Here is a 16956-nt window from a genome sequence, read left to right as displayed (position 1 = left end):
GATTGAGCCTATGGCCTTTGCATTTGCAGTATATCATTATGTACTGGGTGTCTGTGGCAACATTTGTGGAAAAAATCAGAAGTGTCGCCCCAGCAGTGGTTGTCTGCCAGAGAGGGTAGAGGGAGCTAACCGGCTGCTTTTCTAGTCTCTGCAAATATTGCTAGTAAACAATAACCTACTATGGCTGACAAAAGACCGATGACTAGGCTAGGCCTATATAGCCTACCTATAATTAGGCTGTTTAGCCAAGTAATTAGTAAGGACTACTTTGTTTTTCAAGCAGATGAGAGTCAGACTTAATAAAAAAAGATGTTAAAACGTTTTAAATTTTGTTCAATTAAAACCAAGTGTTCTTGTTTTTTTAAGATAAAAATGAGATGTAGGTAAAAGAGCATTTGAATAAATTAGTTGGATAAGATATAGGTCTGGTAGTATGTGCTGTTATTGTTTCAGTTGGAGACCTACTCAAACATAATGAAAGTAGTTTTTTGTCTTGTTTTGCCTGTTGGGCACTACTAATAATAATTATTGTAAGGTGATGCATTCAATGTAATTCAATATTTTAGAAGCTGTGAGCCCAGAAAATTGAATAAATGCTAACATTTCTCTGATAAACAGGGGATTTCCAAAAAACTGTGCTTTACCCGGGGGACTGCCTTACTTCCTGTGTGATTGTTGTGTGCCTGATGAACATTCTCCAACTCACATTGGGTCAACTTGTCCTTATTTGGTTAAGTTAGCAAAATCTATAAAATGTTGTTTATTAGCCTACTCTTAACCTTAAAGACAAGATAAAACCTGATGCTTAATTGTAACTTCAAACACAGATGATTTCTTTTTTGTGATCATTTATTTATTTATCCTTGTCATGTTACTGCTGGAACCACTACAACTGCAATGAAGCTTTCCTGCATATGTTGAAAAATTAAATGTAAGATGTCTATTCTGGAGTATATGTTTAACTTAATGGGGCTATAATATCTATTGGGATTTAGATTAATTAAATTATGTCTAACAATATGAAAAACTTACATAGCAACATCAGTAATAGTGGAGTTATTGACAAGACATGATTAACTCATAGAAATTAGTTTAAAGATGCTGCTTGGAGGGCACGCAAGGCTTTGGAAGGATTCTTCTAGCAAAGCTCAGAGCATGTATATATCAGGGTGGGAGGACAATCCTGCAAGATTGGTAAAGGAATTCCGTTCATACTGTTCAAAGCTATTTCCCATGTCAGGGACTCGCCATGATAAATGATTGTGAGGAAAATCACATGCTCCTTAAAACACTTCCTGCGCTGATGGAGGCCTATTGTTGTGGAAGAATCTGGAGACCATCCAATTTTATGTAACATTGTTTATAGTATGTGCCAGCCAGTTAATATGCAGGCGTCAGTCTGTGGAGGTGGGGGTGCTGGAATCTTTGTACTATATATTATGCTTTATGAAATAAATGTTTCATGCTGAAACATTACCTATCACCTGGGCTTCTTCTCTTTTACCTCTTTGGCCAGTCATACACATAATGTCAGAAGTAAAGACAGCACATTGAAGAGAACTCAATAGCCAGAGGTTTGAAGAAAGCAGAGCAACATAAGGAGCCAGATAATGGCAAACCAGGTGCTTCAGTTGACCACACAGCTGTGTGCAATCCTAACAAGTTGAAGAAATTGAGAAGCCTGGTAAAGTCTCTCGTTCGTTCTTAGGCATGCAGTGATCTGAAGATCTCTCAAGAAGGAAAAGGAGTCTATGTGCCGAGATAAGACATAGAGAAGTCTGAGAGTATTAGAGTAGCAGAGGTTTGAATGTAGGTGGAAGAGTTGAGAGATGAATATGAGAACAGACCTCATTCCAGAAGTCCTTCTCCAGCTCAAGGAAAGACACATGCTATCAGTGTAATAAGATATGTCAAAGTGTTTTGTGTCCTGGTCACAGACCCACTCAGCTAGTCCCTGTTCTGGAAGAGGAACACAGTATCAGTGTTGTCCAAACTGTTGCAGCAAGTTAATTAGTTGTTAGGTATGAAGGGCATTAAGACCACCCATATAACCCTGAGAAAAACAGGCTAATGGAGAGATTCAATGTGACTCTCAAAAACTAGCTGCAGTAGTTTGTTTCCCACAAGGGCTCTGATTAGGACTAATGGCTGCCGTACTTGCTTTTTGCATACCAGGAGGTACCAAAAGCTTCAACAGGAATCTTGCCCGAGCTTCTCAAAGAGAGCAGTGGGAAATCCATTGCAGATCAGGAGAACGTGGTTGGCCATGTAATACAAACGTGGGAGAGACTGCAACAACTGACTGCTCTGGCACAGGCGCATGAGGACTGCACAAGCTGTACATGCCTGACAAATTGAAACAACATTCTCTTTTCATGTTATGGAGTAGGAGTTCTAGATGCCATCAACCCCAATTTAGCAGCCTGTCCAGCAGAAGTTCCTCAATCATGCTTTCAACAGGGAAGAAGAGAGAGCACCAGCATCTCTGAGCCCAGTGCGATGAATGTGTCCAGTCTCCAGCCTTTCCAGCCGAGAGACATAAGAGTTCTACAGTATCTAGAGTTTTTAAAAACTTCCATTAAATCCTGTGCAGACCAGATGGAATACATTTCCAGTTATTGCACAGTGTATGAATACATAAATTAACAATTATTGCACACAAGAAGTATTAAACAGTGAGAAGCAGAAAAATCAATAGTGCACTTGTATACTTCTCTTGATCGGGAGGGGCGTTTGTTCAACAGTTTGTCCACAGCTCTGGGGACAAAGCTGTTCCTCATTCTGTTGGTGCGGGTGCAAACAGTTCTGAGCATACCTGAGGGAAGGGTGAACATAGAGTGTCCAGGATGTGATGGGTCCCTAATGATGGATGAGGCTCGTTTGTGAAGACGACTCAAGTGGACATCTTTGAGGGATGGGAGTGGGGAGCTGACAATCCACTGAGCTTTGTTGATAATCTGCTGAAGATCCTTGCTTTCAGCTCAAGTACCAGACTGCACAGCCGTACATCAGGATGCTGTCTAACGTGCAGCAGTAAAAGTTCTTCAGCAGATCATAGGGGAGTCGTTGCGCCCCAGAGTCCTCAGGAAAAAGAACCGTTGCTGGCGCTTTCTTGAATAGGTGTGACGTATTCAGGCTCCAGCTCAGGTCCTCTGATAGGTGCACCCAAGGGAATTTGAAGCTGATAACACACTCCACCTCTTTCTCCTTGATGGTCAGTCCAATGTGGTGTGTTTTTTTGTTTTTCCAGAACTCCTCTTTAGTATTTTTTTTTGTGTTGAGATGCAGGTCGTTGTTTTTGCACCATGCAGAGAATGTTGGACCTCCTAACTAGAAGCTGCTTCATTGTTGCTCGATATCAGACCAACAATGGCTGTGTCTTCTGCGGACTTGAAGAAGGTGTTGGAGCTGTGGGTGGGGATGCAGTCGTGGGTGTACAGAGAGTAACTGACCAGTAATCATTCAGGCTTGAGACTGCTGATGTTTTGGGCACAGGGGTTATGGTTACTGTTTTCAGACAGGTGGGGACCATGTTGTATAAGGCTGCCTCACCTCATAGGGCTGGAGAGTGAGCCAGTCGCTCTCTGAGGATGTGATGAGTGTGGCTGGTCTCTTGATGGAGGCGGGAAGAATTTGTTGAGCTGGTCTTAGAGGTAGGTTTCAATGGGGGAGGGGGTATTATGGCTCTGTTTGAAGTCGGTGATGGTTCTAATGCCTTGCCACGTGGAGCAAGGGTTGTATCTCCGTTGGTCTCAATCTGTTGCTTGTATTTTTGTTTAGCAGCTTTGATGCCTCTGTTCAGATCGGCTCTCGCTTGCCTGTATGCTTCCCTGTCTCCTGATCTCAGTGCTGCATCTCATCTCGTTGAATATAAGGTCCTCCTCAAGGAAGAGGGTGCTACCCACCTGAAATGAAACAGGTGTTAGAGCCCCGCCTCAATGAGTTGCTGGAGAGAGGGGGGAGGTCCATGTTCTTTATCACGCTTGACAACCTGAGCATGGGAAACCGGCAGCTGGCCATTACTTGAGACCAAGGAGCTGACAGATGTCAAAACACCCTATGGCATGTTTCAGTTCAAGATGATGCCTTTTGATCTTCAGGCGGCACCAGAAACTTTTAAATGGACAGTTTAAATCTGAAGTTTGCTGCACCTTACTTGAACGATGTAAACTTCCTGACCATGGAGGAACATGTTCCTCCATCTGATCAAGACAGCTTGGCTTAATGTTGAGCCACAAAGTGTGATCTTCACCGACACAGGCGGAGTACCTGGGAACAGATGTAAGGCAGGGGATGGTTAAGCCTCCAGGTACTTGCCATTCACTCATATCGTATTCCGACCACCAAGAATTTACCTAATAGGGCTGGAGAGTGAGTGGCCAGTCTCTCTCTGAGGATGTGATAAGTGTGGCTGGTCCCTTTATGAAGGCGACCTCGAAGGTCTGGGAGGTAGGTGTCAATGGGGGTGGGGTTATTATGGCTCTGTTTGAAGTCGGTGATGCTTCTGATGCCTTTCCACATGGAGTGAGGGTTTAAGTTCTTTCTAGGAAGGCCCATGTGGATGATCTTCCTTTTTTGTTTATGAAAAAAAGGGATAGAGATAGAGAGTCAGGTGAATGATTCTAACTCTTCTTTTTGGGTATTGTATTTAGTGCTGTAGTTTAATTTCAGTTCAGAGCTGGTTGGTTCTTACTACCTTGGCAGATTAAACCTATAGTGTGTTGAATGGCATGTTTTTTAATGATTGAAAGATAAGACAGAAAGCCTGGTTTAAAAGAGTTTAACTACATTAATGGCTAATGTTCTTTTAGGGATTCCAAATTCCACATGCTAGTTTACAAATACTAGGTAATAATTGTTATAATTTAGGAATATGTAAAAAAGCAATATATAAAACTCTGACAACAAATAATCAGCATATAAGATCCCTGATAATGGGCTTGCTGTAATTTATAAGATATACCATAGACAGACAAATTGACTGTTTAGAATTGTTCATATTTTCTGAAGAGATTATTGTAAACATTTTTGTTTTTTGTTGTTGTACTGGACAGAACTAATTTTTCAGTAACTACACTGTTTCCTGTTAAGGTTCGGTAAAGAAATGGCATAAGCGTCACCATTACTGTAATTTTTTTTCCTTCACTGTATCTTATGGTCAACTAATTCGATTATTTACAGTGTGGTTGAGATTCAGCCCTTAGGAGTTTTTCATCAGTAAAATCTCAAGCTCTTGTGGTAGAAACACACACAATGTTCTTAACACTATACAAATTGATCCAGATCCAGACATTAAAAGATGAAGGGGCGGCTGTGGCTCAGTGGTAGAGTCGGCCGTCCTTCAATTGGAAGGTCAGAGGTTCGATCCCAGCTCCCATCAGGCTACATGATGAAGTGTCCTTGGGCAAGACACTGAACCCCAAATTGCCCCCGGTGGCATAGCCAATGGGTATTAATGTGATAAGTGGTTGATAGTTGGGCACTTTCGGTAGCCCCTGCCTTCAGTGAATGTGATATGTAGTGTAAAAGCAGCTTTGAGTGGTTGCAAAGACTAAAAAAGCGCTATATAAGTTCAGGAGTTCAAGAACAAGTATTAACATCCAAGACGTTAATTTAGTTTTACAGGTGTTTTTTTTATGTAAAGCTGTTCAAAGGAGGGTTTCATGATCGAAGAGTGACCTTAATATATTATATTTAATACTCTGGAGCATGTTGAGCACATTATTTAGCCTAGCACTGTACGAAAATGCAGTGAGGAAGGCACTAAGATATAAAAACTTGTACCTAAAATGGAAGGAAAGGGAAGGACTAAAAGGATGAACGAGTAAATCTCCCCACTCCTACTAACAGAGTCAACAAGCACATTTTAGCTAATTTGCGATCCGCCAATAAACAAGACAGCAGTTGGTTATTATTTATTTAACCTTTATTTAACCAGGTAGTCCCATTGAGATTAAGAATCTCCTTTTCAAGGGAGACCTGGCCAAGACAGCAGCAAAAAACACAAAGTTGCAGACAGACGCACAAACAGGGACAAATTAAAAAATAAAGTCATACAAGCAGGCAATTTAAAGACATCGACATCTTATGGAATCTGCCTCTAAGGCTTTCATTTTAGATTAGAAAGCATTTAGCGAGAGTAGTTCCTTCAGTTTCAAGTCATTCTGCAACAAATTCCACGCTGAGGGTGCAGAATATCCAAAAGCCCTTTTCCAAATTCCTGTCCAGGCATTTGGGACAGAGAGTAATATGAAGTCCCGAGAACGCAGCAAATATTGTCCAGCACTTTTCTGCGTGATAAAAACACATAGGTAGTGTGGAAGCAGACCTTTACAGTTGGTAATGAACCTCAGGGATGCTTGGTAAGCTGTATCAACCATATGAAGACACTGAGCAGAGGCGTGCATATACAAAAGATCACCATAGTTCAACACAGGCAAAAAAGTAGCAGCAACAAGACGCTTTTTTACATTAAAAGAAAAACACAACTTGTTACGAAAATAGAAACCCAGTTTTAGCCTCAGCTTTCTCACCAGGTGCAGCACATGTGGTTTAAAATTAAGGGAGTCATCAATTAAAATACCCAGGTATTTGTACGAGTGAACAAGCTCTATCTGTTTTCCATCACGAGTGACAACAAAAAGCACACATTGTGACACATTCTTTGAGTTTGAAAACATCATACACTTGGTCTTATCTGCATTTAAAACAAGTTTCAGCTCAAACAGTGTATTTTTTTAACAATAATAAAAGCATTCTGCAATAATTCAATGGCCTGTGCAAGAGTTGCTGCACAGCAGTAAACAACAGTATCATCAGCAAAAAAATGGAAATTTGAATTCGATACATTTTGACCTAGAGTGTTAACATAAATTGTAAATAAGAGTGGACCTAATACAGAGCCCTGTGGCACACCTTTGTGGACAGTTACCATATCAGAGCACAGACCATCGTACCTAATGCATTGTGACCGATTTGTGAGATAATTTGCAAACCAAGCAACCGTTTCCTCTGACAGTCCTGAGTTCAAGAGTCTATGCTTTAGCACATCATGGTCAACTGTATCAAAAGCTTTGGACAAATCAATGAAAAGAGCTGCGCAATGTTGCTTCTTGTCAAGTGCAATGGAAATTTCATTTACCACCTTCAGTGTTGCTGTGATTGTGCTGTGCTTTTTCCTAGAACCGGATTGATAAGGTGATAAAATGTCATTGGTGTATAAAAAATCCTTTAGTCGCTCACTCACAAGAGATTCAAGAACTTTAGTCAGTACTGATAAATTAGATATTGGCCTATAATTATTTAAAATACTTGGGTTATCTGCTGCTCCATACTCCAGTCCAGTAGGTGACGTGATTTTGCTTACTGTCATTAAAACCCGAAAAAGAAGAAGACGGAAGTCGAATATAAACATGTCCAGTTTCAAAGCTCAGGGCTAACACTTTCATAAACTTCTTTGAGGTGAGAGACTCAACGAACCGCAGTTGTTGCATCAATCGCTCGATATGTTTATTCGCTGACTGCGGAAATATGTTGTTGTTTTCAAAAGTTCATAATTTATATGTACCGGATATTAATTCCGGATATATATTATTGTACTTAATTTGTACTTGTGTTAAACGGTGTTACATATTACGTTGAAAATCGTGCTCACCATCATTTGACAACACATTTTGGCTTTTTAAAAATGTTTCACCCTAACTGTTTGGATGAATTTGTACATCCTTCGTGTTGTCTGTAAATAAAACTGAAATTCACAGACTAGTGCCTCGAAATGGTCAAACATTCAATAAGTCATACTGTAATACTATGCGTTAGCCTGGAAATAATAAGTAATTGTCACAGAGATTTTAACAAATCGCCAATTTTTTCCAATGACGTGAATGTGATGTCCTGTTCTATACTGCCCTGTGGTGGTTGTTGTCAGGTCCAACATGACTGAGGTAAGCCATCAGCAGTGGGGAGAGGTGCCCGGCCTCCCCAGTGTGGACATGTGGGTCCTCCAGTCCTCCCAGCTGCGGGTGGAGGTTATCACCCTGGGTGCGATCATCAGGTCTGTGTGCTGCAGGGGGAAGGATGGTCAGATGGAAGATGTAGTCCTGGGCTTTGATGACCTGGAAGGTAGGAGGGAAAGTGCCTGTTTTGTTTTGTTTTTTGCCTCAAATAGCAATAGACTGAATTAATAGTCCCCAAAAATATGTTTTATAACAATTTTTAAATAAGTTATAGAACCATGTTTGCACTGTACAGTGACATAAATGTATGTAAACACATGAAAAACATCCAGTGTACCTATAAGTTATATATTCTCGGTGTTTAAGCAACATTATGCAGAATGTATATTTTTAATAATAACAGGTGAAGTTTGTCTTCAGGGCTTGCTGCCAGAAAGTCATGCTGGGAAGAGTTACACATTTCTCACAGGCCAACCAGAGTTACATAGTGAAAGAACAGGTGTTCAAGGAATGGAGCAGCAGAAAAAGAGTAGCCCTTCTCCCTGGTACAAGTATAGGCCTAGCATCGAAAGGATTCTAAAACTGTTAAGGTGAAACAAACACATAATCCTGCTTTAAGTAAATATATTAAATAATAATTTTAAAAAAACTATGCAAACTATCTGTCTGTCTTACTAGACTTACTGTCTATGATTCTGATCTGAGCAAAGCTGGACTTTCCCACACGAAAGATTTGAGGGAGAAATCTCTGCTCAAAGAACTACAGCGTAGAAGTTTTGGAAATGCGATATGAACTTGCATTTGTGTCAACATTGAGAGATGTGGGAGATGTGTCCAAATAAAGAGCGAGTGAGAGCATGTAAGGTGGATTTAAGCCCTGTATCACATTGTTGTAGATGGATGAGAATAACCTGTGCGTGGTTGTGGTGTGTGGTCAGGTTATGTGTCAGACAGGCGGTACCAGGGAGCTGTGGTGGGCCGGGTGGCCAACAGGATTGCACGCGGCCGCTTTGTAGTGGAGGGAAAAGAGTACCAACTAGATGTCAATAATGGACCTAATGCACTGCATGGAGGGCTGCGGGGCTTCAATAAGGTGAGACTGTGTGTGTGTGTGTGTGTGTGTGTGTGTGTGTGTGTTTCAATAACTGGAATGAGCTTTTCAAAAGTTTATTGTAATTTCTGTAAAACCTCGGTGGTGAAATACCATTTGTCTCCCTGACTCGATAGGTTTCCCCCCCGAGTTACAGGTGAATAATGTATCCTAATATTCCATTGGATAAGACTGAGGCATGGTAGTCTGTTTGTGCCTGTATTTTTCCATGATTAGCCTTTCATGCAGTTATTGAATCGAGCATCTGTCCATACAGCTTAATATGTCCTGCCAGGCTTTGCAAGCATTTGGAATGGCAAGACAACACTTCTCTCCATGATACCTGTAATCTATAAAAGATAGTAGTTAGACTGTTTGCTGTTCTGTGTTTGCTCTAACTGTGATACAGTTGCTTGCTGCTGTAAACCATGCTGTTCACATTAAGTCAGATTAAGTCTGAGTTATGTGAAAAAAATATCTTATTGCGATTATTTTGACTTAAATTGCAATTTCCATATGATTTGCGATATTAAAGGGAATGTTCATTTTTACATCATTATTCTCATTTTCATTGAAAAAACATATTTAAATGATTATGTTGTTATTTATGAACGATCTGTACCAAATGAAGATATTTGATACTCAAGTCTGTGTATGATGTGTAGGCCAGGACGTCTCTGCAGCACAATATTACAATTCAAATTTAACGAGTATTACTTTTTTATTATAAGCCACTATTGACACATGTTCAGGACAGGATCAGCACAGAGAAAAGATGTACTGCTTTGTCCACAGGGGTTGCCAAGATCGACAAAAAGTTCCTCACAGTAAATTTAACCAAACTTAAGTTAGTGGTGAAAGAGGACGAGTCAGGAGATTCCTCCCCTGTTGACCATGGAGGCCTGGACCAAACTGATAGTTGACATAAAAGTTAAAGTCTTTCAGTCTGGATCAAAGTGGTGGATCACTTATCAACATATGGACAAGAATGTCTAAGAGAAACATTATTATTGCCATTGCCATAATCACTTGACAAACGCCATAATGACATTCAGCAGATTTCCATTAACACACAGATTGTGGCTCAAACGAACTGCATCAATGAGGCTTTGTGTGTTGAGCAGCTGTCTGCTCATCTGGCCTGAGGGCTTAAATATACACTGGATTGGATAATTATTAAGGGTTGAGTTAGCTGCTTCAGCAACTACCACATATACATACGCACACACATATAGATGCTAGAACTAGTTTACTATTAGGCCTGTGTGTATGTGTGTGTCTTTTCCATGCATCTAGCACTGCATGTTATTTTGTGTGACAGATGTCCAGTGGCTTTTATGTATTGATCTAATTAAGATCAAGCTGCTTGAGAGTAAAACAAACACAAGTTTATAATTGCACTGCTTGAGGGGATTCAGCGCAGTCTCACAGGACAGGACAGGATGGTATTTTTTTATCTTACTCTGTGATTTTGATCAAACAGAACTCTGAAATCTTTCCAAAATTCCAGCAGCCTGTCCACAGCTGAGCAAGCGTGAAAATACTCCGGATCATGTTTACACTAAAATTCCTAACATCTATAGTCCCCATCAGACTTTATGTCCCTGCTGCTTCTGTCCTTCCCTGTTAATTAATGTGAAGAGCTAACCCTAACTTGATTAATGTTTTCTTAGAGGGCCCCCCAGGTTTGGTTTATTCTCAACTTGCTAGGATAGGTGGTTATACTTAATGGAATAGAATGTTATTGATCACTAACATGACAACTTTATAATATATATGTATAAACTTTATTATCCTGTATATTTATATGTGTTTGTCTTTTCAGGCTGTCTGGATTGCTACAGCAGTGGAAGGTGGTGTTCAGCTTGGTCTTACAAGTCCAGATGGAGACCAGGGTTATCCTGGAGAAGTTCAGGTCTCTGTCTCCTACACCCTACAGGTAAACACACTTTCTTCAAAATAATCATATATGATGAGCTCCAATCCATCGATTAAAAAGGTGATTGATGATTTGAAAGATGTTGAGTAATTACAGTATTTGTCCAAATTAAAAGTTCCTTTGTTCCTCTTACACATTGTGAAATGCCATTTTGAATTATTTGTCCCTTGTTTAATAGTTCTGCTGAAAAGAACCCAAACATACGACACCATATAATAGTTATGGGGAATAAAATACGACGCAGGGGGAGGCAGGGGGTTTATGATCATACATTTTGGTCAAAGAAACTTGGATACTCTTCGAGATTATATTTTTTTTCTGAAAAAAAATATGATTTAAATCTATAAATAATACCCTCTCCCTTGGCTTTTTGGCCCTAATAAACATCCATCTATCTTCTATACCACTTATCCTGTCACCAGTCAATCAGTCAGTGGGCTTACACATAGAGACAACCTTTCACACTTACATTCACACCTACGGGTAATTTAAAGTCACCAATTAACCTAACATACATTACCAGTTTGGACACATTTTCTCATATAAGTAGATGGGAAAGTGTGTCCAAACTTTTGACTGGTAGTGTACATGTCTTTGGACTGTGGGACATGCAAACTCCACTCAGAAAGGCCCCCTCAGCCAAACAGGTATTCAAACCAGTGTTGTGACAGTACTAGCCACTGAACCACTGTGCAGCCCCCCTAATAAACAGTTGACTATAAATGATTTTGCGTGTATTCTAATATTTTACAGATGTCAGTTCAGTAAGATTTGAGTTTTGTGTTTAGGGGGAAACACTAACTGCTGAATACCAAGCTCGGTCTACCAAAACCACCCCCATCAACCTCACCAACCACGCCTACTTTAACCTGGCTGGACAGGTAAGAGCACATGATTAGCTGTATGATCACCCACTATATCAGTGCTGCATTTTCAATACAGAATACTGGCGAGAATTTGGAAGTAAGATATCAGAAAAGTGGAGTACATGAGGGGCCGATCTTTTAATTCACGCTTGAATATGATCCCATTTAATGGAGGAGGGGAGATTTTTTTTGCCACAGAAAGGAGGAGAGAAAAAGGAGGTAACACAGGGGAAAAGATGAGGTTGTTTGAGTGAGTTAAAGTACAGTATTTAATAGAAAGTAAATTAATTAGTTAGTTAGTAAAGCTGTATTCATAAAAAGTTATTGCAATCAAGATATCTTTTGCAAGAGAGATCTGAAAACAAAATGCATCCTCAGAGAAGTGAGTGTCTGTACCTTCTAAGTGTGCTGTGGATCACACCTGTAACCTGTAGCAAGGGAGGTGAAAAACAGGTGAGTTAAGTGTGTGTGTGTGTGTGTGTGTGTGTGTGTGTGTGTGTGTGTGTGTGTGTGTGTGTGTGTTCAGGGGGCAGCGGATATCTACGACCATCAAGTATCCATAAATGCTCAGTCCTACCTGCCTGTGGATGACACAACTATTCCCACTGGTAAAATATATATATATATTTTTTGTACTATTTTCTCCATCAACACAATGCCTGCTTTGTTGTGGTAGTTGCTTGTCACTTAGTAGTTGATGCTCTTTTACAGATCTGATAACACTTAGAATATATTGTTTGGCTATTCTAAAATAACAAACTAATAACTTTTTGTAACAGTTTTTTATAAACTCGTGTTCAACCAGAAAGTCCCATTAGATTAAAATCCCTATTTAAAGGGAGACATGGCCTAGATAGAACTCTATTACAAAGTTAGAGAAAATGTAAACTAGAGCACGTGAAAAAACAGACAAATTCCAGCTTATGAGGAGCAAATGTACTCTTCAAGTTTTTTATCAGAACTTTGAACTCTCTCTGGGAGAAAAAAAATCATCAAGCTGTCACGTGTTTTGAAGGTAATTCCTTGACTAGTGTGCAGCATAAGAGCAAGCTACTCTACAATGTTCTTATCCATTTCTGGGTACTTGATAGAGCAGCCACACACTGCAGATACAATAATAAATAGCTCTTTAGGAGTGGAGGGAGATCTTTGTGTGTCTGCGCTGCAGCCTTCCTGGCTCTTTCTCTCCAATGCTGTAGAGAACTGCAAGTTTAGTCCTCATTTACTCTGTGGATACATTTTCACTGTCTATTATGGACAGTTTAAACATTACAGTATATGTTCACCATTTAAGTGTTGAACCATTACCACTTGTACTTTTGTGGAGGAGTATGTTGCTTCATGCTCTTTCAGACAAACATTCTCATTACTCTGCAAATAGCTTGGAGAAAGGAAGACTAATGTTCATTCATATCACAGACTCTGTGTTAGAATGGAAATCTATGGTAGGTGCTAAAATTATGGAATCAATTCTGTGCTATGCACAATCAAAAGTATACTGCTGTGCCTGAGTCATGGCAAGCTGGTCCTGCCTATTTCCCCAGGTCAGTGCTTCCTGCATGTGAAATCCAAAACAGGATGTTAGGTTGAGAGTGAGAGCTGAGAAAGCAATGTCCAACAGTATACACTCACTAGAAGGGGTATTAATGAAAATGCTGGCTTGGTGTTTTACAGGTAGAAAAAAAAAAGAACTTTTCCAAAACAATGACACAAGATGCCCACTGGGGGGCTGTGTGGCAGTGAAGTTCCATCCTTCACTTACCTCTAAATTTCTCTCTAGTCATTGATTTAAATGACAATACAGCTAAATACGCAGCAGAGCTGTTGTCATTATAAAATTATAGATTTTATTATCACAGTGCAGCAGCTCAGAAATGACTGCTGAATAACACAAAACAGTTCAGACAGTAGTAGGAGGAGACTGGTCAAACCAGATGTCTTAGCTGGAGCCTCATTGACCAAAGTGTGCATAGCACGTTTCAAATTGATGTAAAAGAACTATCTGCATGCACCACAACGTTTTTTCAAACTGTGTACAGTCTGTGACTCACACCTGTATCAAAGAGCAGTGATACGTGCAACAGATTCTAAGTCCATCTTTTGGTGCACAAACAGGGTTACAGTGGGTTCAGTACCACTTCTATGTCATTCATACTGTACATTATTAAAGAGTGGAACATATTGTTTCAATTATGGTTTGCTTTGAAATGTTTGTCAGGACGACACAAATGTGGAAAACTGTGACATGATTTGATTATCTCGTCACAATACAATGCAAGTGTTTTTTATGTTTATTTTTTAATGTCAGTCCCATACACTAGAAGCTATCCTTCAAGATTTTCCTCAACACGGATTACCATGTAATATTTTAAAAACCATATGGCCCTCAGAGGGGAAGAATCACCAATCAAGGACCTTATCTTTCCACAGGAGAGATCCGAGGAGTGGAAGGCACTCCCTTTGACCTCAGAAAGCCTGTTCTGATTGGCCCTCGCCTGAAGGAAGTTCCAGGTCCAGGGTTTGACCACAACTTTTGTTTGTCATCACCTGGAGATGCCTGGGCAGAGAGGCACGCTGCCAGGTTTGCTGCAGAAGTCTTTTTCTTAAAAACACAACACAACACAACACACATACCACTGGCTTTGTAAAGTGTGCTATGAAAACTTCTTCCTTCATCTCAGAGCGTGTCACCCAGCCAGTGGGCGTGTCCTGGAGGTTTCTACCAGCCAACCTGGAGTCCAGTTCTACACAGCCAACTATCTGGATGGCTCCATGACAGGAAAGGGCGGGTCTAAGTACGGGAAGCACAGCTCCTTCTGTCTTGAGTCACAGAATTGGCCTGATGCTGTCAATCAGGTATGATGATAATAGATTGAAACTCACTCATACAAAGCTGATGTATGGATTGTTCTGTTCTGTATATAAATATATATCAAAGACTGTGATTACAAACACAGAGTAATAATTATTCATTCATTTATTTTTTGGCTGACCGCCGGGTCCAGCCCTACACATGGGTCTCTTTGTGACTGACTGAGTAACTGCCTGACTGAGTGAGTGACGCAGTCGTAGAGAGAGAGAGAGAGATAGTTGCGACATCGCAATGGCGGATCATGGAGCATATTGGACCGCCACTGACGCAACTCTCTGTCTATACGGCTCTGGATACTTTGTTTGGGGAGTAGGCAGGGCTGCTCCTCTGCTGTCCGTGCGCACATTGACCTGATGCGGTCACATACTAGATTTTGACCTAGTCTTGTTACATTTACGAAAGGAGGATTAATCGCACAGTATTTGGAGATTGGAGGGTCTAAAGATTGAGAGTACGTTATGTCAACCAGATTGTAAAGGTCTCTGATTTTTGGGTATACAGTATGGTTTAAGCTGACCTGAAACGCCTCCTGTAGCCTTAAGGGGGCTGTTAAGTGCTTGTTTTATGCTGAAAGCCAAGTGTTACGCCCCAATTTAAAAGGCAACCCAGACATAACATGTTGTATGACACCCCACGCCAGCTGAAGAATACTGAGAAACACTTTATTTAAACTTCCGAGTTGAGCATGCCTAACAGAATAACAATCCTTCCCCAACCAAGAAAGAAAAATATTTTAACCTAAACTCATTGACAAAGAAAAGAAAAAGGGTTGCGAACAAAAAGTGCTGTTAACTCCTACCAAACTGTGACAAGGTGCCCCACAAACATTTCATCTCCAGGTCAAAATAATCATGCGACTCCCAGAATTCTGTGATAAAAACAAACAAGGACAGCAGCTGTTTTATTTAATGCTTTTTAGATTAGGTTTGCATAACAAATCATTTTGATTATTTTTTTCCATTATTTTTATCTATGTCTCCAGCCCTGTCTATATTGCAGGCAACGCCATATAAGGTTGACGATTTAGAAATTATTACTGAACCTAATAAAGTTGTGTCTAAAGATGTGAAAACAGAATGAATGAAATCAGAATAAAACATTTCCTTACAGTCCCTCTGTCTCTGTCTGTCTGTCTGTCTGTTTGTCTTTAGGCTTCGTTTCCTGATTGTCTTCTGCATCCTGGTGAGGTCTACCGACATGTCACCCGTTACACCTTCACCACCATCTGATCTGAACTTAACCAACAGTGGGACAGCAGAGAAGAAATCTGGGTGCTTTTGAGTGGAAAATGAGGACGTTTTTATCTCAGTGTATGAGTATGAGTATGCTATAATCATGTACAAATCAGTGCAGGAGTTCCTTTTTCAGTTCTTGACTGTTTCACTGTGTAATTTCATGAAGATTTATTTTCATGTAAAGAAGTTAATCCCCTACTGTTATAACAGGCTTTGCAGGCAGAATAATTACAGCTCGTACATGTAAGGTGTCAGGCAATGAAATGATGCTCATAATATGAACATAGACATTGCTTTTAGTTTGATCCTGTGCAATAATCCCACATGATACTATGTGTAATTGAACAGAAAAGTTATTAAAAGTTAATTACTTAACTTAGCTATTGTTATTTGTTCCAATCTGTTCTTTGTAGCATCAGATGGGTCCCTGTTCGTTGATTTTTTTGTGGTCCATCTGTCCTAATCATGTAATAAAAGAAATCATATCAGTCAGACTGTACACATTGTTTACTTTATGCAACATAATTCACATAATGTGTGTTCAACATCTTTACACAAGCTGAACTATTCCTAGAATATTAGGTGAGGAGGCAAGTTTGGGTGAGAGGGCATCCTACTCCTTTGCCAAGAGACGTGTTGTGTTGCCATGGCAACCTCTTATCTGCACTCAGAGAGGCTTTCAAAATCTGAGATTTCATGAAACGTGACAGAAGTTGTGTGCCTTACAGTCCCAGAGCTGGAGAAAGGAACAGAAAACAGGGCTCAGTAAAACACTGGCTGGCTGTGTAGCTTCCTGACGTTCCTGTTCGAGTGTGAGACGGCCTTCAAAGTGAGCAGTGTGAAACTGCAGCTGAATTTCATGCAAGCAGGCTTGTGGGCTCTGATTCACACAGTTAACAATGCCACAGACACAGAGAGAGGAACACTTACATCACCGACTTCTCGGGTTGTTCACTTCAGCTGTTTATTTCCCACCATTAACTGGTTCCTTTTTTGGAT

At 40.3% G+C, this 16956-nt stretch overlaps 1 protein-coding gene across 1 annotated transcript; it reads left to right on the top strand.

Moving 5' to 3' along the window:
• Nucleotides 1–7931: 7931 nt before the first annotated feature.
• On the top strand, nucleotides 7932–16440 carry galm (galactose mutarotase). Its single transcript, XM_069659067.1, has 8 exons — nucleotides 7932–8121; nucleotides 8894–9048; nucleotides 10871–10984; nucleotides 11773–11865; nucleotides 12377–12458; nucleotides 14281–14431; nucleotides 14532–14706; nucleotides 15874–16440. Exons 1-8 carry the CDS (start codon nucleotides 7935–7937, stop codon nucleotides 15949–15951), a joined length of 1035 nt encoding a protein of 344 aa, XP_069515168.1. The 5' UTR covers nucleotides 7932–7934; the 3' UTR covers nucleotides 15952–16440.
• The last annotated feature ends 516 nt before the right edge of the window (nucleotides 16441–16956 follow it).

The sequence above is a fragment of the Semicossyphus pulcher genome, unplaced genomic scaffold (genome assembly GCF_022749685.1).
Source record: "Semicossyphus pulcher isolate SPU_LCO1_2020_fin unplaced genomic scaffold, fSemPul1.0.p SCAF_12, whole genome shotgun sequence".
NCBI classification, from domain to species: domain Eukaryota; kingdom Metazoa; phylum Chordata; class Actinopteri; order Labriformes; family Labridae; genus Semicossyphus; species Semicossyphus pulcher.
The sequence above is the reverse complement of the archived record's forward strand: the minus strand, read 5'-3'. Positions and strand labels throughout refer to the sequence as shown.